Genomic DNA, 22,788 nt, shown 5'->3' with positions numbered 1-22,788 from the left:
AGAACTTGTGAGACACTAACTATCAAGCCATTGCGTTTAGTGTAGCGCTGGTGTCGTCCATTCAATTCAAAGTCATGACGATCCCTGTCAACCAGAGGCCAAGCTAAGCTAGACCAAAAGGCTCTGATCAGTAAGATGAGCTGTCTTTTTCGGATTTGACAACAGAAGACACTGCATCTGGGTGTTTCTGGAGTATCTCCATACGATGTTACAGAAGTTGAAGGAACAAGAGTCTTGTTGTGGCTTGCCATGGTCCCCTCAAGGATGAAGGAGTGAGTTGTCCGATTACAAGGTATCGTTGAGGCCAAGTCTCTAATGATATGTACATCCACCATTCGTCAGCCCTCGATCCAATGGAAGTGCCAAGTTGAAGTGAATCTTTATCAGACTCTTGGATCCGATAGATCGGAGCATCTTCAACACCACTACAGTTACCTAGCCCATTACATAGTTTACCACCCACCACCAAGCTACCTAGTAAAACTCAATGGCGTGTTTCTCTGCGTCAACAATCATGAAGGGCAAAGTCACACAGAAAGGGCATCACAACATAAATCTTGATCATCATTATCAATCCAACGGAACCGGTCTTTCCGGGTTGAACTAATGGGATGATCGGATCGTCCATCGGGAGAGAATCAAAGAGAAGAGAAAGTGGCTTTAATTTCATAACCGAGAATTTGGAAATTGGGTATCCTGAATTAATCTGTGACGCACCAGGTTTTCGGGAATTAATAAAACCAATCTTCTACACCAATCCTTTCTCCACGGGTCTTGTCTTTGTTGGATTGGACTCGAACTTGACTTCGGTTAGAGGAAAAGAATGGAGTCTGAATATTTATGATCCACTTGATCTCTTTCCTTTCTTCTTTTCCCCCAGAGACATGGACATGGATTGTATTGAATATCCCTCTGTCTCTTGGAGTTTGTAGGCTATCAAGTTCTCAGCGGCCACTGAAGAATTGAGTTGTGAGGTCAGCCGCACCGAGTCCCAAGAGGCGTTTACAGTAACGCAATAATTAAACCCTTCTGGGGACTTCAGCCAAGCCTAGTTTATTGCTTTGACCAAGGGGCAGCCGCTCTCCGTCCCAGGGGCATGATGAGATGCAGCCAAGCTAAGACCATTCGATAATAAGCTAAGGCAGTACAGAGTATCAAGTAAGCATTTACTCAACACTCAACCAACAAGTGGTGATTCAAGCATGAGGTGTTCTTTCATCATAAACTCAAACTGCCCCGCACAATGTCGTGTACAAGACATCAAAGCCGAGACAATACATACAAAAAAGCCTTGAATACGGATCCCGAGCTCGGACAAAATCGGTCTCGGGCACAAACGAGAAGCGAGAAGCGAGAAGAGAAAAAAAGAAAAAAAAAGAGACAAGTTTCTTACACAGACCAGCCTTGTAGGGATCATCGTTGATCATTGTCTTGAGGTAAGGCGAGAGAAAGAAAACTTTGTTGGCAAGGTTAACCTAGTCGGCAAAAACTGTCAAGAGCTGAACTTGAGACGGCCACTAAAATAATACCGTTGAACCAAGCGTTGAAGGAGGACAAGTTCCTCGCATATTAAGTTTAAACGGTTCCCTCCCTTTAATTGAAGCTGAATGAAGAGGGGGCCAGACGAGAGACGACTTAAAATCTGACATCTTTTTGCATGAATTTTTAAAGATCAAGTTGAAACAATAAGGGTCTTGAAAAGATGGCATGGCCCGGACGGAAAATACTAAAAATAAGGGTCGCACATGGTCAGCGCTCAGGTCTAGATCGATTAATACAGAGTGTTAAAGGTAGGGATAGCTGTAAGCTGAAGAGAGGCTTGAGAGATGGTGTTTTCACTCTGGTTTGGACTTCAGTTGACACAAAGGAAAGAACATTTATGCGTAGACGGCCTTAATATGAGTGTGGCGTATTAGTTGTGTCTTACACCAAAGTACGGCCTGAGAGGAGCGGTATGAGAGCAGTGGCGCTGTGGTTTGGACTTCAGTTGAAGAAAGACCTTTATGCAAAGACAAGCCCAATATGAACTCAACTGCCAGGTTGTCTATATACCTGTTTTGTCAATAGTGTGCTGTATAAAAGCAGAACAGAGTATGGCTAGAGATACTGCTGCAATATCTCAGACACCTATTCAACATGCATTTTATAGAGTAGAAAATACAGCGATATTTCATGCCAGACTAGATTTACTATCATCTAAAAACACCATAGAGCTCATCGTAGGTCATCTAAGCCTTTATTACATATTTTATAGTCTGTTGTTGAATATTGTCAACATGATTGGCTTCTCACCGAGTCATGCTGGGCCTTGGGTACAGTGGTGTAGCTAAGCTCACAGAACCCAAGACCCTAGTTTCACTTTCAACAAAGCTCCCCTCCAAAAGTCAACACCACAACATCACGTCACCAACCACTGCAATCGCAATGGCGCCCGTGATACCATACACATACATACAATGTCCATGTTCCGATAACTCTCCTGCCGACCAACAAACCCCTCAAACACCAACTTCAGCCTCCGCCGAACATACCTTTGACCCCACCGATCCTCGCTCAAACTACAGCCTCTATCCTCTCGAATACCTTCTCTACTGCGAAGACTGCCAGCAGATCCGATGTCCGAGATGCGTCAACGAAGAAGTCGTCACATACTACTGCCCCAATTGTCTCTTTGAGGTTCCCAGCAGTAACTTGCGAAGCGAGGGTAACAGGTAAACACCAACCAAACAAGAAACGAAAGAAAAGAAAAGCCTGACAGAATACCCGCGAATAGATGCACTCGAAGCTGTTACCAATGTCCCGTATGCATTGGACCTACCCAGGTCATGGCCTTGGCCCCGACCGAACCTCCACCACCAGGAGCCGACCCTTCAGCCCACCAGAACAGTAGATTCGCTCTTTACTGTCAATACTGCAACTGGACTTCGACCGAGATAGGCATCGACTTTGACCGACCGAGCGGTATATTCACACAACTCTCCAAGGTCAGCAACGGCGGTCAGCCTAGACTTACGGCCAGAGAGTTCAAAGAGCGTCGCAAGGATAACCCAGATGAGCCTCCACCAGCCGACAACGACGTTGATGCCGAGCTTCAATACGCCAATCTCAAATCATTCTACCAGTCGCAGCTGGCCGACACCAACGCCTCTGGTGCTTCTTCGCTTAACGATAGCCTGGGCTATGGCTCACCTGCTGCGCTGACGAGGATCATGGCAATGTACACTGGTCACGGACACTCTCGCAAGCGCAACGGTCCTTCAGACGTGATGCGTGAGGCTCTTTCGACAGAAGAAGGTCTAAAGCTGGCCGACCTGGATGATTCCGCTCAGATCAAAAAACTGCACCAAGAAGGGTTGGATTCAACTGCTACCATTGAGCAAAACCTTTTACAAGCAGATGTTCAGAGATTCCAGGATGGTCTACGTCCCATTCCGTACCTCCTCCGAACGAAGCGCTCCAAGCGTTGTTCTATATGCAGACACATCATCTCCAAGCCCGAGAACAAGGTCACATCCACACGATTCAAGATCAAACTCGTCGCAAAGTCGTACATACCTACCATCACCATCAGACCCCTCAATCCCACTGCTAGTCCTGTTCCCACCACGCAGCGTCCTCAGATCCAACATGAGCTTCCTCTCAAACCTCTTACTCCTCACCACTACATCATAACCTTCAAGAACCCCCTGTTCGACGGCATCAAGGTTACACTTGCCACACCAAACAGCACCCCTGGCAGATTCTCGAGCAAAGTCACCATTTTGTGTCCGCAGTTCGAGATCGACGCAAACACGGATATGTGGGACGACGCTCTGAAAGACGACGACAGGGACAAGAAGCGCAAGGGTGAGGAGAGCAGCGGTCAGCCTGAAGCCGGCAAAATCTGGGAGCGAGGGCGTAACTGGGTCAGTATCATTTTGGAAGTGGTGCCTTCTTCGCTACGACTTGACGACGACAAGGTCAAAAACAAGAGCCCCATCAAGGAGGACGAGGACATTCTCGAGATACCCATGTTTGTTAGAATGGAGTGGGAGGCAGATTCCCAGCAAGATGTGGGTACAACATCAGCAAAGGAAAAGGAAGGCCAAGAAAAGCGAGAACTGGCTTATTGGTGTGTGTTGGGAGTTGGCCGTATCGGTAACGATTAAGACTTTACATAGACGCATACATAGACATGCACATGAGACACGTAAATCTAGATACCCAGATATTGAGAAAAGTCATGGACAGAAGTGTTTAGGTTGTCTTGTCAAATCATACGCAGCTTGTACCATTTATCAAGCTACTTTCTTTAAAGACGCCGAGCCCCTTTTGATGACCAAACCAACCATGTTTAAAGAATAGCACTCCCAGCCCTTGAATTGATGTGTAAAGACGTTTGGTATTTTGTTTTTGCCTCGTACTACTAATTCATCTCTGAAGTAGACGCACCGACTTAGTAGTCAGCGGGACCGCTCTGAGGGAACTCGAAGTTGACGTTGCGGCCTGTCAAGCGACGGTAGACCTCAGAGTAGGTGTCGAGGCGGTAGTCAACACCACCACGCTCCTTCTCGTCAAGGATGACCTTGAGGAGCTTGGAACCGTCCTCCTTGGTGCGGACGCGCTTGCCGACGATCTCGACGGGGTAGGTGAGATCCTCGAGGATGGCGTCGTGGACGGCGGTGAGAGTTCGCGAACGGGGTCGCTTCTGCTTCTGGTTGTTGCGAGAGCGGGCAGATCGCTTGGGGCGGGGCAAGATGCGGCGAGAAGCGAGGATCAGGACGTGGCGGTCAGAGAACTTCTTCTCGAGCTCACGGGTGAGACTAGACATTATTAGTTGATGATTTAGAGTCTAGGGAAAGGATATCTTACCGCTGCTGGACGCGGTGGAAGCCCTGCAGGGAAGGGACGGGGACAAAGATGACAATAGCCTTCTTGCCGTGGCCAACCTCGATCTAATTAAGATCCCAAGTCAGCATGCGAGCTCCAGGACGAAACCTTGGACCGCTTCCCGTCCTGTTCCACAGAAGTCAATGATACTCCGGCTGGGCACTGCCTCCCCGCCCCGACGACATGGGAATATGTGCACTCAAGCTTCTTCCATTTCCAGTCTCTGAGTCTCCAAAGATTATTACATCTTTGAAAATCTTCTCGACGAGGAAAAAAGCAGTGTGTGCCGCGGGTCGTGAGGCGGGAAAAGAGGAGTGGACGCTAGGGTCATGCCATTGCAAAAGGACAATTTTCTTGTGTGGGAACAGGATTTCTCGAAGAAACGAGCACCTAGGTTTTTTTGTTTTGTTCACGGTATTCTCACCTCACGAGCAGAGACGATCTGGAGAGGTCGGAGAGCGACCTTGAGATCGGAGGTGTTGGACTCGAGGTCGAAGAGAGCCTGGGCGATGCTCGACTCGAGCTCGGAGGGGTTCTGCCTCGAGGGGCTGTTGGGAGCGATCTTGTTAAGGGCCTGGGCGCTCATTTTGACGGCTGGTTCGACTACGTGGATTGACGACGACGGAGTTGAGTGGTGTTGCGAGGGCCGTTGTAAATTTTGAGATGGTCAAGCAAGCCAGAGGGTCGCTAAATTGGGGTTTTCAAGCCCTGTGCGATTTGTGCGTGGTCCGTGCGCTTATCGCTAATCTCGAATCTAGATGCCTGAGGTTTGAGTTTTGATGGAACTCCTTGTTAGATCGCTAGTGGGGTCTCCTCGAAATGGAAATCACATCACTTACACGGCATATTTCATTTCATGGCTTGATACGATTCAAGGTTATGAGGTAACTCGTAGTACAGGTTCTTTCCAAGACATGATTTCAAAGCAACTCAAACTCGGATCTAAGACATGAATGTCGTGCAACTGATGCAGCTCAACCATACCCAAGACAACTTCAATGTGACATCCTTTCCGAAACGTCCGACAACAAATCAGGATAAAACAATGCTTCTTCATAACAGATCGCCATAAACATGACTTTGTCCGGTTTCTAGTGTTACACATTTAACCCTCACCGCCCTCGGGGTCCTCCTCATCCTCGTCGCCGAGCTCCTTATCGACATCCCGCTGCACCTTTTCGCCTGTAGTGTCTCTGTTGATCTCGGCAGCCTTCATGCCGCCAGCCGTGAGCCACAAGAAGTGATTTGTCTTGAACTGGTCGATCTGGTTAAAGAACATGTGGAACCTGTAATGTCCTGTTAGCGCCTTGTCCGACAGCTGCATACGTCAATACTTACGAGTTGTCCTTCTCCTCCACACTAAAGATTCGGGTGTAGATCTGCTTGTCCTTGAAAGCCTGGATCTTGTCATCATACTTGTCAAAGTCAATTCCGTCCTTTCCAAGTGACTCGGTAGCCTTTCGGTTGTAGTTGTGGAAAACAGGTCGCTCGAGCAAAAGCCCGAGACCAGGGGCCTTGGGGATAGCCATCTTCTGGTTCTGATAGCTCTCCTTTATACGCTCCATAGGGGTACCGCAGCGAACGATTAGACTGGCCAGACCGACCATTTTGCGGATCTGGTGCATCATGAAACTCTGTCCGTGAACCTTGAGGGACAGCCATTCCGTATCATTGATGATGATGGGCTTGGGGTTAACAATGAACGACTTGATGTGTCGCTTTGCCGAGGCGTCGAAGAATGACTTTTGGACAGTGTAGTTGTGGAAGTTTCTTGTGCCGTTGTACATGTCGAGGGCCTCCTGAAGGCGGTTCAGACGCTCAGTGCTGACCCGGTATCGTCGCTTCGCGGCCATGTAAGCAGCCTTGATGTCCCGAAGAGCAAAGTCAATGGGGCCAAGCTCGCGGTTCTTGGGCTTGTGGCTCTCCAGAACAACGGTGCTTTGGGCCTCGGACTCAGCAGTCTTCTCGATAGCCTCTTCAGCAGGAGCTTCAGTAGCGGGCTGCTCCTCGGTCGGCGCGGCATTATCCGTTCCTCTTGCGGCCGCCTTTTGTGCAGCAATCTCTTCATCATCGGTGACATGAACCTTTTCCAAAACAGCAGCTCTGGTCTCGGGATCCAATCGAGCGAGGATAGGCTTGATCTCCTTCTCCTCCACCTCGGTCCAGAAGTCCTTGACATCTGCCATTCTGGCAGTAAGCTCATCCTCAACACCGTGCTCCTTGGCCAACTCGACCAACTTACGGCCCAAGAAGGTCTCGGGGTGAGGAGGAAGAAGACAGTAGCTAGGCATGAGATACTCGTACCATCTGGAGTCGCAAGTCTGGTAACAGCTGAAGGCGTTGTTGGTTCGCTGGATACCCCAGATTCGAATCTGGTCTGGGAGTTCGGCGTTGATCTTGTCGACAATGTCCTCATCCTCGATAATGAGCTTCAAGCTGATGACGTTTCCAGCTGCGTGCACACCCTTATCCGTTCGAGCGCATCGAACAAGACTCGACTTCTTGGGGTCGTCGGCGTTGGCCTTGGAGATGGCGCCTGCAGCGACAAAAGCCTTGAACAAGTCGGCTTCAATGGTCTTTTCGTTGCCATTGACCTGCATTCCCTTGTAACCAGTGCCTGCGTAACCAATCATGACAGCAACCTTTCGCTTGGGTCGTCGTTCCTCGGCAGCAATTTCATCCTTGGAGAAGGGGTTGTTGCTCGATTCGCCATCCGCAGATTCGCCCTGCTTGTTCAGTTTGCGACGCTTGAACTCCTTGAACTCGTCGTTCTTCTTGCGCTTGTCGCCTTTCTCACGACTAGTATCTAGTTAGCGCCGTTGGCAACTGTACTCAGTCCATTAATTGAGAAGAAAACTTACCCCCACTCTCCTCGTCCTTTCTCTGAACGTCCCTTGCCAGGCTTTCTGTGGTCATGACGCGGGTTGCGACGGTTGCCATTCTCATTGTTTTGAGCGGCATTGGAGTCGCCTGACGGGCGAGCGTCATTGGCGCCACTCGCGGCAGGACCTTCGTTATCTGCCGCCATGCTTGCATCGGTTGCGACAAGTATGTGTTAGAAGATGGGAAAGGAAAAGTGTAGCTGTCGCGTTTGACACTTTTTTGGTGGAGGAGATTTTCGATGCGGGTGAGTGGGGCTTCCCGTTGCGGTCCCGGCGGGGGATCTCGTCATTCGTTTTGGAGCTACCCTGGATCTATCATCATGTAAGTGTTGTTCGATTTACACCATCGTCAACAAGGGCTGTATTCCATTTACTCTGTTGTGTTGTCATCTTATTTGCGATTTTTCTTTTCTTTCTCTTAGAAGTGAGTTCTCCGTCAAGACTGCAAGACGAAAGGTCAAATATGCTCTTGTTAAAGTTGAGTGTTAGACTTCACAAACGAACACCCGTTGAACAACAACATACTCTACACCACATCATTAAAGACTTGATAGTTATATCATACCATGAACTGCAAATAGTCATCACAGATTATTATCAGTATGGAAATTTTGTCGATCTTTGGATTATATGACCGACAGCTTTTCGTAATTTCCCGAGATCACAGTAACAATGATAACCAGACCAACGAACAGATAGGCAGACTGATGGACAAGGGCGAGACATGACAAACACAACACGTTAGCAACACCAGAAACAGCATCAAGGTTGTGGTAAGTCAAGGTAGGGGATTATTAAAAGAGTTTGCACAGTTCATCGTTGTAAACGTTTACATATAAACTGTCACTATTCCTAGATCGTATATATTACCAAATATTTATTTCATTCCAAAACATCTATTATACATATAGACTCGCTCAATTATCGTTTCAACGCTTGAATCATTTGTTTAGACAGAGCTTGTTCCATCGTCGGAAGGAAGACCCTCCTCATCGCCAGGCTCCTGGTATGTGCCTCGAGGCTGGGCAGCACCTCGGGTACGCTCCTCGATGATGTTGCTCTGGTCAATGGCATCTTTCTCGTCGCGCTCTATCATCATGTTAGCATAGTTCGATCAAACATGGAAAGTGTTTGACTTACCAAGCTGAGCATCAGTGTCAGCCTGCTCGGCGTCAATGGGATCCTCAACTCGATCGGAGTCGGCTTGGACAGCGATGGGTTGGTCCTTCTCACCAGGGCGAGAGACGTAGGAGTTGTCCTCGTAAGAGGCAGAGGGAGCGCTCTCAAGGTCAGACATGATGATTGTTGTTTGATGGGTTGGGAAGGTAGTTGTTGTAAGTGGTAGATGAGTGTTGACGAGTGTTGATGAGTGCTGTGATGAGATTGTTCCCTTTTCACTCGAGAAGAGCTCCCATCTTATACATCTCAGCTCTACCCTTCAATTGTCATATCGTTCTCACTAACCACGACAGTTCCGTCATTTCTCCTATCGCAGCTCGATCTATCCATGACGACATCAAACGATGGCCGATTCAATGAATCATCTTCCCAGGAACAAACAGCACAGAGCACTCCTAGTCCAGCTGCAAGCACTTCCGAACCCGATCTCTAGTGCCCCTGATCTGTCCCATCAACCAGGGACAATCTCCGATCCGAGAGCTTAATCACATTCTATCCAGATCAGTCACCGCGTGGCTGGGAGGATGTGATGCAAGTGGCAATATTCCAACCGCGAAAGATTCGCGTTTCAGACAAATCCGACGCGTTAAGTGGTGGTTTCATGATCTATTGTCTGGTGGAGTTCGATCTTGGATGTTGTTAATGAGACAACGGCAGGGCGATTTGTGAGTCGTATCAACGATCTATGATGCTGAGGTGCTACTAGTGTTGATATTGAGGTCAGTGCTTCCATGCGCTGAAGTCATTGTTGGTGAAAGATAAGGCAGGGGCTGGCAGAAGCAAATTACAGACCAAGACATATTGTCTCGACACAATTCAATCATGAATGAAGTCGTGATAAGGGCGTAAAGACTGATACAGACGAGGAGATGGTGCGCATATTGCACCGGGGCCAGTGTATTCAGATTCACTTGAGCACTAACCAAGCAAAGGCCTGAATCCATCAGAACACTGTCAGGCTTAGCGACTAAGCTGAAAGAAGCCATGATTGAAGTCTTGATAGAAACTTGTGGAAGGCAAGGTTGCTTCGGATTTAGCCAACTGCGATACCTACTTGTCGCTGTTCTTTTGCTGCAATTTTAAGCCTCCTTGGGCCTTGCAGACAGCCGAAGTTACATTCCGATTTTCGTTCACTGCAATTTTAGCCTTGCTCAAAGCCATAGCCAAGACCTCGTGGTTAACGCCGAGTGGCTATGCATTTAATCGTCTCATTGATATGAGATGTGCAGCGTGAGTAACATACAAGGGACGAAGGAAAAGAAAAAGGACAAAAAGCAAAAAGATAGCGAAAGAATCTGATGAGACTGGGACTCGAACCCAGGAGGATTGCTCCACCAGGAAATTGGTGTTAAGGTTAACCTTAACCTGGCGCCATAACCAACTCGGCCATCTCACCGAACTTGTTGATGGAGCAACAAGCTCCAAGTTTAGTATAAAATCGCTTGATTCTCTCACGTCTCGTTGTAGGGTGAGTTGATATGCATGTCAGATATCTTGAAAGACACCTTCAAACGGGCTGCAGTTGCCATCGTTCGCTAATCTGACTGTATCATCCCTGACTTGTCATATTCCTACTCCTTGAATGGCTGTTGATCCAAATGGTACTCACTCACCCTGTCTACCTGTTCATCTTGCAATTCAGCATCTCATCAACTTTAACACCACACCCTATCCAAGCTCAACCAAAACACCACGCGCATGGAATTGAAGCATCAACTAGTTAGGCATGAAAATTCTGATCAACAAGTGATTAACTTGCTGTCAAAACCTTCTAGTTGCATGGAGACGCCCGTTGCATATGTTCCGCGTCTCAACAGTCGAATCACAGACCTTGACAGGACAAGATATTTGCTTTGCTTCGATTTCACCACACCGACACAAAATGTCGCAAGACACTGAGTACATGCCAGCCAGGGGCTACAAGGGAACTTTCGGTGGTCTTGAGGCCTAGAAATACTCTCCTACCTGTTCAGGACAACTACAAAAGTCTCCGAAGTCGAAGATTGCTATACTATGATACGATGGCCATTGGTTATGATGCGCTGTCGCACACGTGTCGTTGCTGAGTTTGATCCTGTAAGGTTCAGTAAAAAGTCGAGGAGATACTGAAATATGAGACACTGAACGCTTACGGAATCAGTGTCCAGCAGGGTTCCCATAGCAAAGAGTTGGCACGGGCTCACCTTATAGTTCAGCGTCACAACTCATCTACGATGATGTGATTAGGAAGAAAAGTTTACAATGTCGGACTGATAGCATATTGGTTGCTTTACTTGGTCATGCCAGTTCAAGGCAAAGCCAAAGTCCCAACATGCCGAGATACGCTCCCCCAGGTGAGGATTATTTGTAAGTGTTTCTCAGGGTTGATAAGCCAATGAGTCGATTCGGACGTCGGAATGGCGAAAACCCTTGATGACAAAGCTTAATTCTTGAGTTACGACCATGAAAATCACATCATATCAAGGGGCAAATTTTACATGACTCCAAAGCTAGATAGATGGTGTTAAAACTCCAAATCCAGTCTCGAGATATCCGGTGTTATGGCTGTCTGTGGCGCATAATTCGGTCCAGAACCACATAATGCGAAAATCTACTCTGACAGGTTGCCGGAGAGAAAACAAGACGTAAAAAGAGGAGACACTAAGTGGAAATTTACGACGATGAGGGCATTTTATGTAATAAAGACGAGGATATTGCGGCAGTCAAAGACCCATATTCTTTTCCATCTGCCGACAACCTTTAGTACTGCTACACTATAAGCGATACTGCAAGTAAACATAAAGTGGATTGGATTCACGATAAATGATAATTTGACTGGGTATTAAGTAAACATCTCCTTGCTATCGTCAATTGAGGGTCTTGAGATTCAGAGAAAAGGGTTCAGATCATGCCCCGTCAGTGACCCGTTCTCGTGCAGGACCTTTAGAGCCCAAGCGCGGATAGCGTCAAGTCACTAGGGAGTTTTCGTATGTCTTTCAGAAGTCCCTAGAATAATTTGTTGTCGATTTTGAAACCTCATTAGTTAATCTGATAAAAACTTCAAGTGGCAAATGCCACCATTTCGCATCTCAAATAAGCAGAGCCTCTAGACTTACTAAGACCGACTGCCGTATTCTGTACGGGAGATCCGCCGTTTACAGCGAGCAGTCCCCAGACTATCCGCCCGATCGGTCGCTGATAACGCCATCCAAGTCTCAAAATTCGAAAGAGCTTCTTGTGAAATGATTGGATGAAAGACGCCTCAGGGCTCAAATCAGTGCGAGCATGGAAGCTGATGACTGGTGGGGTTACACTGAAAGTTGGCGCATATCTCAGCAGGTACTGTGCTGTACTGTACTATGTTGATATAGGTAGGTAGAAGACGAAGACAGGTAATCGATTAGATATAGAAGATAGGAAGTAAAGCCATCGTGATATGTTGGGTTCTGTCAAGTTCTAGCACAGTAAGTAGGTAAAAGATACTGCGCCTGTTGAATCGATACACTCTATAGCGAGAACAAGACCCCTTGCTCATTCCCCCGCCATTTCCATCAAATACCAGGTATCAGTACGTAGGAGTACCAAAGGGGAAATTTGTCACTTTCCATTCGGAAAAGAGGGTCCCTCCCCGACGACCCGAACCTACTCTTTTCTCTCTCTCTCACAAAGGTTGTTGCTTTGCCTCCAAACGTCACATCCTCTCCCACTTACACCTTGACACTTGACACCACCTATCGGTCAGACTGTGGTTTTAATATTCATTCGCTACAACAAAGTATATGTAAGGCCACCTTCGGAGACAAAAGAACAAATCACCGCCAATTTCACCTCCTTCCGCAATCCAATTAGCGTCCAAAAAAGCCAAGAACCACCTGTTGCATTGTTTCAAGTGGACCTTGGACATAGCGCTTTAAGACTCAGCACGCCATCCACCAGTCACTTTGCCTCAGAATAGATCCCTCCAAGCCTCCCCAGATTCAATCACAACCCCGACTATCCGGTTACTCTTCAGTCAGGGCGTTGCGATATTGAACCATATCATCGCGCAACTTTCAATTTCCCACCCCTGGGTCTTTGATAACCGTGCAGTACATACACATACCTCTGCGCCATGGACAGCCCTGCGCTCGTCAACACTGTTCGGGGCCACTCCGACTCTGTTGCAGCCCCCGAAACCTCAACTTTATCTTTGAATCATATTTCTACTGGATCGTCTACATCTCATACTATCTCCGAGTCAACAACAAACCTCTTACAAAAATATGCTACTGTTTCTTCGGTGGCACCCGATACAACCTCGTCATCTCTCCCCTCTACCACCAACGGTGACTCTTTGAAAGTCACTGACACCGATACCGACACCGAACAGCTTGAGGACAGCTCACAGCAACAACCTTCCAAGAATAACTGCGACCGACAAAGATCCGACCAAGAAATCAACCCACGACTCGTCAAGATGCCTTCCGAACTAGTTGGCAAGACTGTCAGTCCGTTCCTCAAGGAACACATTCCTGGTCTCTATGCACCCTTTGGCAAAGCATCGATGCCTCTATCTCCTCCTTCCACCAATGATACAACCATAGTACGAAAGAAGGATCCCAACAGCAAGTTCTGTTACCGTCACAGACCCGATTCAAAATGCCGGCGCGCAGCTGATGAGTCCAAGATGGGCTTCATCCAAAGTGTGAGTGTCTCCGGCTCAACAAGCTCAGCTGGTGTCTTGCCGATCGCAGTGACAGTTGCTAACTCACCGCTAGGAACTGAACAGTCTATCTTCCGCCGATCAGGAGGCCATCACCCACGTTTGGTCTCTATTCTCGGCTGCTCCGTCAAAACACCGTGACTTGATGCTACAGGGAATTATTACACAATGCTGCTTTCCACAGCTCTCTACAGTATCACGCGAAGTCCAGGAGCAGCTCAAGATTGATTTCCTTGCTGCACTTCCTACCGAACTCTCCTACAAGATCTTATCCTACCTCGATACAGTCTCCCTCTGCAAAGCCGCCCAGGTCAGCCGTCGATGGCGAAGCCTTGCCGACGATGATGTAGTCTGGCATCGTATGTGTGAACAACATATTGACCGCAAATGCACAAAGTGCGGTTGGGGTCTGCCCTTGCTCGAAAGGAAAAAACTTCAGGCGTGGAGCCGCCATCAACAAAACCACCGACAACCGAATGCCGCCGACGTGGTTGAGATCGACAACGAGGCTGAGACACAACCTAGCGACTCACGAAAACGTCAGGCCACCGACGACGAACACGAAGATTGCGATCGATCTGTTAAGCGCTCTCGGGCCAATCCTTCCAAATCGCGACAACAGCTTGAAGCAGAGCGCAAGTTTCGACCATGGAAAGATGTATACCGCGATCGCTTCAAGGTGGGGTACAACTGGAAGACAGGCCGTTGCTCTATCAAGACCTTCAAGGGTCACGAAAATGGCGTGACATGCCTTCAGTTCGACGATAACATCCTTGCGACAGGCTCTTACGATACGACCATCAAGATCTGGAATATTGAGACAGGAGAAGTCATACGCACGCTACGAGGCCACACGTCGGCAGTTCGCACTCTCCAATTTGATGATTCCAAGTTGATTAGCGGTAGCTTCGACAAGACCATCAAAGTGTGGAATTGGCAGACTGGAGAGTGCTTGAATACGCTTCAGTGTCATGGTGAGGGTGTGTTGACAGTCCACTATGATGGTTGTACCGTGGCATCTGGCTCCATCGACAAGACGATCAAGGTTTCTAGCTTCAAGACCAAAGAAACATTTACTCTCCGTGGCCATACTGACTGGGTCAACCATGTACGCATGGACTCGCCTTCTCGTGTTGTCTTTTCGGCATCTGATGATCTCTCGGTCAAACTCTGGGACCTTGAGTCTAGGCAATGCATCAAGACATTCCTTGGTCACGTTGGCCAAGTCCAGCAAGTTCTCTTGATGCCTGCGGATTTTGAGCCTGATGAGGTGCCCAGCTTGGACAACACCGATGCCGTTTCAGTATCTAGTGGCCGAAGCAATACTCCTCCTGCAGAGCCTTCGGAACAGATTGCGGATGCTCGGGCGTCATATGGTTCGGGGTTCACATCCAATCCCGACCGACCCCTTCCCCCACGCTATATGCTCACTGGTGGACTTGATAACACTGTTCGCCTGTGGGACACTGTCAGTGGCAAGTGCATCCGCAGTATGTTTGGTCATGTCGAAGGCATTTGGGGTCTCGTTGGTGACACACTTCGTGTTGTTACTGGTGCTAATGACTCCATGACCAAGATTTGGGAGCCTCGCTCTGGAAAATGTGAACGCAGCTTCACTGGCCACGCCGGTCCTGTCACCTGTGTTGGTCTCAGCGACAGCCGCATGGCGAGTGGCAGTGAAGATGGCGAGGTCCGCATTTACAGCTTTGAGGGCGAGCGTGTTGAAGAACGCGGCACACCTTCATGAACACAGACGGATACTTAATCCATGACGATGACGAACTGCTTTTCAAAAATATCTGCCATGCCTCCATACCAAACAGCATTGGTTGAGGAACATGTGTCATTACTTATTTTTATTTTCTTCTACCGGCCTTTGACCTTCAACATTTAAAACGGCAGCGGGAGTACTTTAATCGCGACTAAAAGTCGCCTTTTACGAATTTATTGCATTCAAGGGTGTTAGAAGGGAACAGACAAGTCCTTGCCAAGACAAGGACCAGCGGTCTTAGGTTATTGATATGGGATGGCTTACCGGCGCTTAGGAGTGACCCAACAAACATTTAAAAGCGATAAAATGAATTGGTTGGATGAGTTGATATATCGAAGTTTTTTCGATTGAAATAAAGCAAAAATAAATTGATCTAAACTATCACTTGCTGTCTTATCATGTGAAATTTGAGTAGAGAAAGATACCTCCTGTTAACCTGAATCCGTTGCACCACACATCTGCTTGTCAAAGCATTGTCTACAACTGTTATTCGTTATGCGAATCTTTGTTACAGTGCCTGTATTGGTGGTTCTTGTAAAATAACACTGATCGTCGAGTTTGACGCTGTATGGTGAGATGGACCTCATTGCCTCACAAGATACCGCATCGCTGTAGTTATTAGAATCTCATACATTGTTCAATGAATGTTAATGAATAGAACCGCCAATTCATCAGGTTGCCCATAATTTCCTCCTTTTTGCTAGGCAACTACACAAGTAGGCCTACCTATTGTCAAGGCCATACCAACTCATTGTTCACGAATTTACCCCCGTTTGTAAATCTTAGTGCATCTCCCCGAAATCTTTCTCTTCAACACCTCTAGCCGTTTGCTTTCCCGCCCTCGATCGTTCATTTTCTCTTTGACCCTGAGTGTGATGCTGTGTTGACTGCAAACACTGTTCAGTGCCTTTGAGTGCAATGATGCATTGAACAAACTGCAACGATTCTTTCTCAGAGGATATTCTCAAAAAAGAAACATCAGGGATTCACCAAAATCTACTCTTTACTTTCGGTATATTTCTTGGGGTTGGCGAGCTTTGGCTTTTCAATTCTCTAAAACTACAGACGTTGACGACATCTTCTTTTACCAGTGCTATTCAATCCAACATGTGCAAACCGGTGCGGTACGTTTATTCTACTTGCGGTCATCCTATCGTCCAAGACAAATATGTCTGGTCCGTCGAACGATGCCCCCTTGCGCAACGCTGTAACAGGGACTGCTGGATTTCCAACGATACTCCCCAGCATTTGATTGAAGACAAACTATGGCCTAACGACAATATTGAGCCTTGCCCCATGCCTCATGAGCCTTCTACTACACCTCAACAATCTTTCTCTACATCCCATGAAAGGGGTTATTCGACCGAGAGCGCTACTCTCCCTGCGAGCTCTACCAATGGTGATCAACCCTCTTACGTCGAACTCATGTTTTCCTCTCCTACATCTCAACTTGAATGGTTAGACAACGAAGAAGTGGACCGTATGATCCAGGAGTTCTATTTCCAAGAGGAAATACCTGCTATAACGAGCAGTGCGATCCTCGACGAGGATGTATCCTACCTGCATGGGGACGACTTTACTCTCTCAGACGACATTCTTCTCCTAAACGAGGATGATCGCCGGCAAATCGAAGCCAGTTTTGAAGCAGAGCTCTTATCCGACGAACAACTCGCTTACTTTAATGAGATCGTTGCTCAGACGGGTGGAGAACTCTCTTTTCCTTCAGTGGAGGATAACATTGAATGGGAGCAAGTGAGAGCTGTGCAAGCGCCTCTTGAGCAGTACGATTTTGGACAGGATATGGATTTGGAGTGGCGCTTCGACGAATGGTTTTAAAAGAACGACTTGGGGTGACTAGCGAAATGGATATTGGAATGGGAACATGGGCACTATAGGCGCTGGGTTATAACGATAATGATATTGGGTTTAGGTTTTGGGTCGGGGTATATTGGCAGGTGTTGGAGGGATTTACTTGCTTTGGGTGGTGAATTGATACTCTTGGGTTATAAGTCGTACTTAGGGTCGATACTACGGATTCATACCGTTCATCACACTGAGTGTTTCCGGAGTGCTCACAAATAATACATCCATGACTCGGAACTAAAGACACACAACTTTTGAATGCCTTATCGCTTTGAATGGAGTGCAATTAGGGCTAGCAATCATAAAAATACATAACAGCCGGTCATCGTCAATAACAAATAAGATCCAATCCCCAATCAAACACACCAACGTCCTTGTTCGTGTCCTGCACCTTTTTCACACTTCTCTTCGATTCATTCTTGTAAGCTTCCTCCGCGTCATCCATGGCATTAAACGATCGTCATTTCATATAGGGTATCGCCCGAAAGAGTATTCCTCCCAGTCGACTCGCTCCTTACAGTTCATCCTTGCCTCGCTGGAAGTTCTCCTTGACGGCTTCGGTAGCACCGCTAGCTGCGCTGCCAACCCGGTCGCCAACAGATGAGGCAGCTTCGTTGGCTTGGCTCCTGAGGCTTTCGGCATTGGCAGCGGCGGTAGCGTAAGCTGCTTGGAATCGAGACAGAACGCTGTCAGTGAAAGAAGGCTCCTTGCCACTGATGAGCTCAGAGACAAGACCGCTTACTGCCTCGTACTGCTTCATGGCCTCGGCGGAGGCGGTGATGGCTGATGCCGCAGCTGCTTCAGAGGCAAGAGAAGCCTTATCAGAAGCAGCGTCGGTAGCCTTGGAAGCGTAGGAACCAGCATCACCCCAGACGTGCTCGTACCAGGCAATTTGTGTTGGCTCGCCATAGACCTGGCCACTGATTTGCTCAATAACACTGTTCCAAGAGTCACCAATAGCCAGACCAGCGCTGGAGATTTGCTCATTGGCAGCATCGACGACAGAAGAAACGGTATCATCCACAGCCTTGACTACAGACTTGACAGTGTCATCAGCAGCCGAATAGGCAGATCCAGCCGCATCGGCAGCAGCTTGAGCAGCTGAAGCAGCCGACTCACGAGCCACAGAAGCAGCGGAAGAGGCAGATCCAGCAAGGTCGGTGGGAGTAGGGGTGGCAGTCAAAGAAGAGAGAGCAGAGGATGCACCGGCCAGGAAGCTAGAGTATCGGTCCTGGGCCATACCAAGGCCAGCGAAATAGTTGAGTTTAGCCTGCTGGAGGTACTTATCAGGAGCTGAAGAAGGAGTGGGTGTAGCAAGTCCTGCAGCGATGAGAGCACTCTGGTACTGAACCTCAGCCCAAAGACGTCCTTCGTTCAGTCTCTGGGATGCAATAGACTCAATGCGCTCCCAGTCGAGCCAGGTGGGAACAGTAGTGGTGGCAGGCAATTGCGAAGCAGCGGTTGTAGCGGCAGACTTGGCCTTGTCGAATTGATCGCCAGCAGCAGAGACTGCCTTGTCATAAGAGTCCGAGACAGAAGAGAGGAGCTGCTCATGAACTGGCTTGGGGGTTCCATAAATTTGAGCAGAGACGACAGAGAGGGCGCTCGAGTATTGTTCAGACGCACGAGACACAGCGTTTGAGTACACAGACTGAGCAGCGTCGGTAGCGCTGGCAATCGCATCTGTATCGACGTAGTCGTCGAGGACAATCTGTCGGTGAGGAACCTCTTGAGCGGCAGCGCCGAGGAAAGCAGGCTTGACATGCTCATACTGGTCAGACAGAGGGGTTTCGTCTCGATGCATCACAGGGTCCTCCTCAATCTCGACGAGTGGCTCCTTGCCATCGGCCGCAAGGGGCTCTTCACTACCATTGCTGACTATCGAAAAGGGGTCACCGATAAGCGCTTCAGTTGCTTGCGAGGCAAGGGGGTTCGACATACTGCTGTCATCTGACTCTGCGACATTGGTGGCTGAATCAATCACTTCCGAGAGTTCACTTGAAGCTTCTTCGCTGACGGCGGTGGCGGATTCGGATGCTGTTGAAGACAGCGACTCAATGGTCTCCGAGGCTTTTTGGGCGACACTGCTGGCGCTCTTCCCGCCCTCAGAAACAACACTGGAGGCGCCGCTAGCGATAGATTCGGCACTGTTTGATGCGGCCTCGGTAGCCTTCTCGATCACGTTAGGTTCGTCAACGATGGACGAGGCGCTCGAGCTAGCAGCTTCGGCAACTTGGGTGGCATCCTCCTTGACGGGCTCAGCATTCAATGAGCCCCAAAAGCTCTCCCAGCTTTCCTCGACGACCTCTTCAGCCTCGGCGGTAGCTTCTTCCACGGCGTCCAAGACGCTAGAGGCAGCGTTATCTTCCTGGGCAGGGGTCTTTTCGTCAGCTTCCTTTGCTGCAATAGCTTGCTCAGCAGCAAGCTTCATGGCGTCGCTATCAAAGTTGTCTGATGCGTCTCCAGCAGTGACCTTCCAACGAGCGACTTCCTTAAGCCGAGCCAATTCCTTGGCAGCGGCAGAGGCGATTTCCATGCCTTCGTCTTCAACTCGTGCAGCGGCATCCTGAGCCTCGAGAAGGCCAGGGTGGGTAACAACCAATTGCTTGAGCTGCTCGGTCCACTCGTTGAGAGTAGCCTTGAGCTCATGGTACTTAGCCCAGTCCTTGTAAGTGATTCCGTCAGTCCATGCCCACCTCATACCGATCTGCTGCAGGGCGAGGTTTCTAGTCTCATCCAGCACTTGGAAGTGGACATCGGCAACAGTGACAACAGTTTCCTGGAGCTCCTTGTCATATGTTTGGCGCCACTGTCGAATAGCTTGTGCCTTCTGCTTGATGGTCTTACCAGAAGCTCGCACAGCGGAAACGATCTCTTCATCTGCACCTTCTCCCTTTGATCCGGCGAGAGTTGAGATCTTGCTTCGCAGACTCTTGAGTTCCTTATCAATTGTAGCTTCAAGGTCGTTGAAAAGCTGCTTGCCACGAGTGGTGACCTTTTCCTGAATCACACGCTTGGCGATTTCACCAACGCGCTCTTCCAAATCGGTAGCACCTTCATCGGCCTGTGTGGCAAACTTTGTTTGCCAAGTTTCCAGGTCCTGAGCCACCATCTCCCGGGCCTTGCGTCGATTCGCGCTCTCATTCTCAGTAGCAGGAGGGGCCTGTACGGGGTTAATGTACTCCTGGGAAGGAGGCTCGACCACAGGTTCGGGGCTCTCTGTGGCAACCGGAGCTTGAGATGAGGATTTAACAGGCTCGACGGAAGCAACAGATGCGGTGCTCTGAGTAGGCTTCTGGAAAGAAGAAGCGGTTGTTCCTGTCACGTAGCTGGATGAGTTAGAAAAAGTTAACAATCAGAAGGTAGGATATCATACCTTGCAGCATAGTTCTCCTGGGTAGACTTGGACTTGTTCTTGTAACGTCCCAAGCGCTCACCAATGCGAACAAGTTGCGGCTCAACGCTCTGAGCATAGACAGATCGAATGTGGGGCCAGACATTGCTGTCGAGGAAAGAGTAAGTCTTGTTGTAAGTCCAGTAAGCAGTAGGAAGCGCAGTGGTCTTGGTAAAGTCGGAGGCTGCATCGTAACCGCGAACAGCGTACGGGTGAACGTAGGCATAGCCTGGCTGCAGATATTCGTAGTAGACTTGCAATCCATTGGTACGGGCGATGTCATAGTATGGACCAAGCTTCTCGCCAGCTTTGTTCACATGGGGTCCAACAGACTGGTCGTAATGTGTACGTGCAAGAGCCTGGTATTTGACGAGCTGAGGTTGTCCGTTCTTCTCCCATTGAGCCAGAGTGTGCGCCCGCGCCTTCTCGACCCAAGGAGCTCCATACTGAACAGCATACGCACGGGTGGGCTGCCAAACCTTGCTATCAACAGTGTCGTAGTAGGGACGAGCGAGCTCGACGTAGGGTGCTGCGTAATTGTCGTAGTACGGTTGAACTTGGGGTTGCACGGTGTTCTTGATCTGGAAGTAAGGTTTGCAGATAGAGGGAGAGGTCTCGTTACACTCCTCAAGTGATGAGGGGCATCGGAAAAGGACAGTGAGGATGGCAGCCCATGTCGCGAGTCTAAGGTAATGTGGTCAGCTTAGGTGGACGACGATGCACTGACTGCAAGGATCGTGAAAAAGCAGCCAGATAGCAATAAGATAAAGCGCATTGACGCGTAGAAAACATACCTAGCTACGACGTTGAAAGTCCATGCCAAAATACTTCTTCTCTGCTTGATTGGTCTTCTGCGGCCAGCAATAGGCTTTCCATTCGACTTGCCGTTCATGTGGCCGTTGCCATTCATGATCGAGCCGCCGGACTCGGCCATGATAACGAGCTAGCTGGACGCGCACTGCGGAGGATGGTTGATGAAAGACGTTGAACGATAGCCGAGTGGGCAAGCGAACGGTAGCAATAATCTCGGCGACAATGTACGCGAGAAGTTGCGCCGTAGAACAAAAGTGTCCTCTGAAATGAACAAATGGCCTTGAGGAGAGAATCAGGTCAGTTCGGGGTTATAGAGAAATTTCGGCCTACGAAAGTTTTGGAAGCTTTGGATTCAATGCTGGCTTGGCTTACCTGTGGTGCGCTACCGAAGGTGCAGCAGGGGTCGTGCTGTACTAAAGTGTCGAGTATTAAGCAAGCGAAAGGGAAGGGAGCTTTTCTGCGACACGCTCGAGACAGAAGCGAGACGGCGAATAAAGCGACCGAAGAAATCAATATAAAGCTCTTGGCTTTTAATGATGTTCAAGAAGAAAATCAAAATAGAGGAGAAGAAAGGGATTCAATTCACTGATTGACGTCGTTTACAGTTGCCTTGCCTTGATCTGGAATCAATCCTAGGTTAGTAGGCACTGTTAGTGTTAGCTCGTACATCACTTCTGTGAAGTGGTGTCATCCAGTACGCCATGTCCCTATTACTCCACCAAGTTCAGCCGGCAACAGATAAGCTACGCTCAGCGATTTGCATCCTTTACTGCAGCTTCGAAACAGTTGCATGGTTGCGACGTCATTAGGAACAGTCCAAGCTTGCTTTACCCCGGGCCCTCTTTGATGTCGCAGACAAGAGAATTCGTCATGATTGGCCCATTCGGGTCAAAGTCAAACATAATACGTCAGGGAGGCTTATAACAGGAGTCAACAATGGTTCTTTATCGTTGACTAGCTTTGCCAAGAACAAGAAATAGCGTCGACTAAGCTTATGAGAGGCTTGAATGGAAGGTTTTTGACAGCTTTTGGACGCTCGTGTCTGCTGCAGTGACATACTGAACTGGCCTGAATGAAGCATGGATGAAAGGTATAGCCGATAACCATTCCCATGTGATAGCGATGCTCCCAAAAAGTGACAGCCAGTTACCCTAAACAATATCATTTATTCCGCTGTCTGGTACCAAATGAAGTGAAGTGTTAATATTAATTCAAAATTGGTTGATATCTGCATAATTCTGTTGATAGTCAATTATTTTACAGCATTTTGGAGAATCGTTGATGACACTTCATTGCAGACTACGTAACCAAATGACGAGATTAGGCCCTGTAGCTA

General features: G+C 48.5%; 7 protein-coding genes and 1 non-coding gene across 8 annotated transcripts; 3 read left to right on the top strand and 5 right to left on the bottom strand.

Annotated features, from left to right (window-relative positions):
* The first annotated feature begins 2,352 nt into the window (after positions 1-2,352).
* EDB82DRAFT_503130 (dynactin subunit 4) lies at positions 2,353-4,218 on the top strand. Its single transcript, XM_025726418.2, has 2 exons — positions 2,353-2,711; positions 2,774-4,218. Exons 1-2 carry the CDS (start codon positions 2,425-2,427, stop codon positions 4,146-4,148), a joined length of 1,662 nt encoding a protein of 553 aa, XP_025580987.1. The 5' UTR covers positions 2,353-2,424; the 3' UTR covers positions 4,149-4,218.
* On the bottom strand, positions 4,219-5,582 carry EDB82DRAFT_503125 (40S ribosomal protein eS7). The gene is made up of 3 exons (XM_025726417.2): positions 5,294-5,582; positions 4,852-4,934; positions 4,219-4,802 (listed from the first exon to the last, which is right to left on the bottom strand). The coding sequence occupies exons 1-3, from the start codon at positions 5,453-5,455 to the stop codon at positions 4,436-4,438; spliced, it is 612 nt and encodes a 203-aa protein (XP_025580986.1). The 5' UTR covers positions 5,456-5,582; the 3' UTR covers positions 4,219-4,435.
* A 134-nt stretch (positions 5,583-5,716) lies between these two features.
* EDB82DRAFT_503122 (pseudouridine synthase) lies at positions 5,717-7,990 on the bottom strand. Its single transcript, XM_025726415.2, has 3 exons — positions 7,731-7,990; positions 6,208-7,668; positions 5,717-6,155 (listed from the first exon to the last, which is right to left on the bottom strand). Exons 1-3 carry the CDS (start codon positions 7,895-7,897, stop codon positions 5,975-5,977), a joined length of 1,809 nt encoding a protein of 602 aa, XP_025580984.1. The 5' UTR covers positions 7,898-7,990; the 3' UTR covers positions 5,717-5,974.
* Positions 7,991-8,573: 583 nt separating this feature from the next.
* Positions 8,574-9,408, bottom strand: EDB82DRAFT_205644 (uncharacterized protein). The gene is made up of 2 exons (XM_025726414.2): positions 8,892-9,408; positions 8,574-8,840 (listed from the first exon to the last, which is right to left on the bottom strand). Exons 1-2 carry the CDS (start codon positions 9,046-9,048, stop codon positions 8,701-8,703), a joined length of 297 nt encoding a protein of 98 aa, XP_025580983.1. The 5' UTR covers positions 9,049-9,408; the 3' UTR covers positions 8,574-8,700.
* Positions 9,409-10,226: 818 nt separating this feature from the next.
* On the bottom strand, positions 10,227-10,326 carry EDB82DRAFT_t169. Its single transcript has one exon. It is a non-coding gene; the product is annotated as a tRNA-Leu (tRNA).
* Positions 10,327-12,889: 2,563 nt separating this feature from the next.
* On the top strand, positions 12,890-15,500 carry EDB82DRAFT_205634 (WD40-repeat-containing domain protein). Its single transcript, XM_025726413.2, has 2 exons — positions 12,890-13,593; positions 13,667-15,500. The coding sequence occupies exons 1-2, from the start codon at positions 13,021-13,023 to the stop codon at positions 15,356-15,358; spliced, it is 2,265 nt and encodes a 754-aa protein (XP_025580982.1). The 5' UTR covers positions 12,890-13,020; the 3' UTR covers positions 15,359-15,500.
* Positions 15,501-16,472: 972 nt separating this feature from the next.
* Positions 16,473-17,218, top strand: EDB82DRAFT_557496 (uncharacterized protein; the record flags this gene model as incomplete). The annotated part of the gene is made up of 1 exon (XM_025726412.2): positions 16,473-17,218. The coding sequence occupies exon 1, from the start codon at positions 16,490-16,492 to the stop codon at positions 17,216-17,218; it is 729 nt and encodes a 242-aa protein (XP_025580981.1). The 5' UTR covers positions 16,473-16,489.
* A 541-nt stretch (positions 17,219-17,759) lies between these two features.
* On the bottom strand, positions 17,760-21,573 carry EDB82DRAFT_431490 (uncharacterized protein; the record flags this gene model as incomplete). Its single annotated transcript, XM_025726410.1, has 3 exons — positions 17,760-20,574; positions 20,622-21,323; positions 21,434-21,573. 3 exons carry the CDS (start codon positions 21,571-21,573, stop codon positions 17,760-17,762), a joined length of 3,657 nt encoding a protein of 1,218 aa, XP_025580980.1.
* Positions 21,574-22,788: the final 1,215 nt, after the last annotated feature.

The sequence above is a fragment of the Fusarium venenatum genome (genome assembly GCF_020744135.1).
Source record: "Fusarium venenatum strain MPI-CAGE-CH-0201 chromosome Unknown EDB82scaffold_3, whole genome shotgun sequence".
NCBI lineage: Eukaryota > Fungi > Ascomycota > Sordariomycetes > Hypocreales > Nectriaceae > Fusarium > Fusarium venenatum.
Note: the sequence above shows the minus strand (reverse complement) of the source record. Positions and strands in the feature narration are given on the sequence as shown.

What these genes read in the sequence shown, in the direction of transcription:
- EDB82DRAFT_503130 (XM_025726418.2), top strand. Translation starts at nt 2,425, where the DNA reads ATGGCGCCCGTGATACCATACACATACATACAATGTCCATGTTCCGAT. An exon ending in TTGCGAAGCGAGGGTAACAG is followed by an intron (nt 2,712 to 2,773) that starts GTAAACACCAAC and finishes ACCCGCGAATAG; the next exon opens with ATGCACTCGAAGCTGTTACC.
- EDB82DRAFT_503125 (XM_025726417.2), bottom strand. Translation starts at nt 5,455, where the DNA reads ATGAGCGCCCAGGCCCTTAACAAGATCGCTCCCAACAGCCCCTCGAGG. An exon ending in AGATCGTCTCTGCTCGTGAG is followed by an intron (nt 4,935 to 5,293) that starts GTGAGAATACCG and finishes GATCTTAATTAG; the next exon opens with ATCGAGGTTGGCCACGGCAA. An exon ending in TTCCACCGCGTCCAGCAGCG is followed by an intron (nt 4,803 to 4,851) that starts GTAAGATATCCT and finishes AATAATGTCTAG; the next exon opens with TCTCACCCGTGAGCTCGAGA.
- EDB82DRAFT_503122 (XM_025726415.2), bottom strand. Translation starts at nt 7,897, where the DNA reads ATGGCGGCAGATAACGAAGGTCCTGCCGCGAGTGGCGCCAATGACGCT. An exon ending in AAAGGACGAGGAGAGTGGGG is followed by an intron (nt 7,669 to 7,730) that starts GTAAGTTTTCTT and finishes ACTAGATACTAG; the next exon opens with TCGTGAGAAAGGCGACAAGC. An exon ending in GTGGAGGAGAAGGACAACTC is followed by an intron (nt 6,156 to 6,207) that starts GTAAGTATTGAC and finishes AGGACATTACAG; the next exon opens with GTTCCACATGTTCTTTAACC.
- EDB82DRAFT_205644 (XM_025726414.2), bottom strand. Translation starts at nt 9,048, where the DNA reads ATGTCTGACCTTGAGAGCGCTCCCTCTGCCTCTTACGAGGACAACTCC. An exon ending in TGACACTGATGCTCAGCTTG is followed by an intron (nt 8,841 to 8,891) that starts GTAAGTCAAACA and finishes ACATGATGATAG; the next exon opens with AGCGCGACGAGAAAGATGCC.
- EDB82DRAFT_205634 (XM_025726413.2), top strand. Translation starts at nt 13,021, where the DNA reads ATGGACAGCCCTGCGCTCGTCAACACTGTTCGGGGCCACTCCGACTCT. An exon ending in AGATGGGCTTCATCCAAAGT is followed by an intron (nt 13,594 to 13,666) that starts GTGAGTGTCTCC and finishes ACTCACCGCTAG; the next exon opens with GAACTGAACAGTCTATCTTC.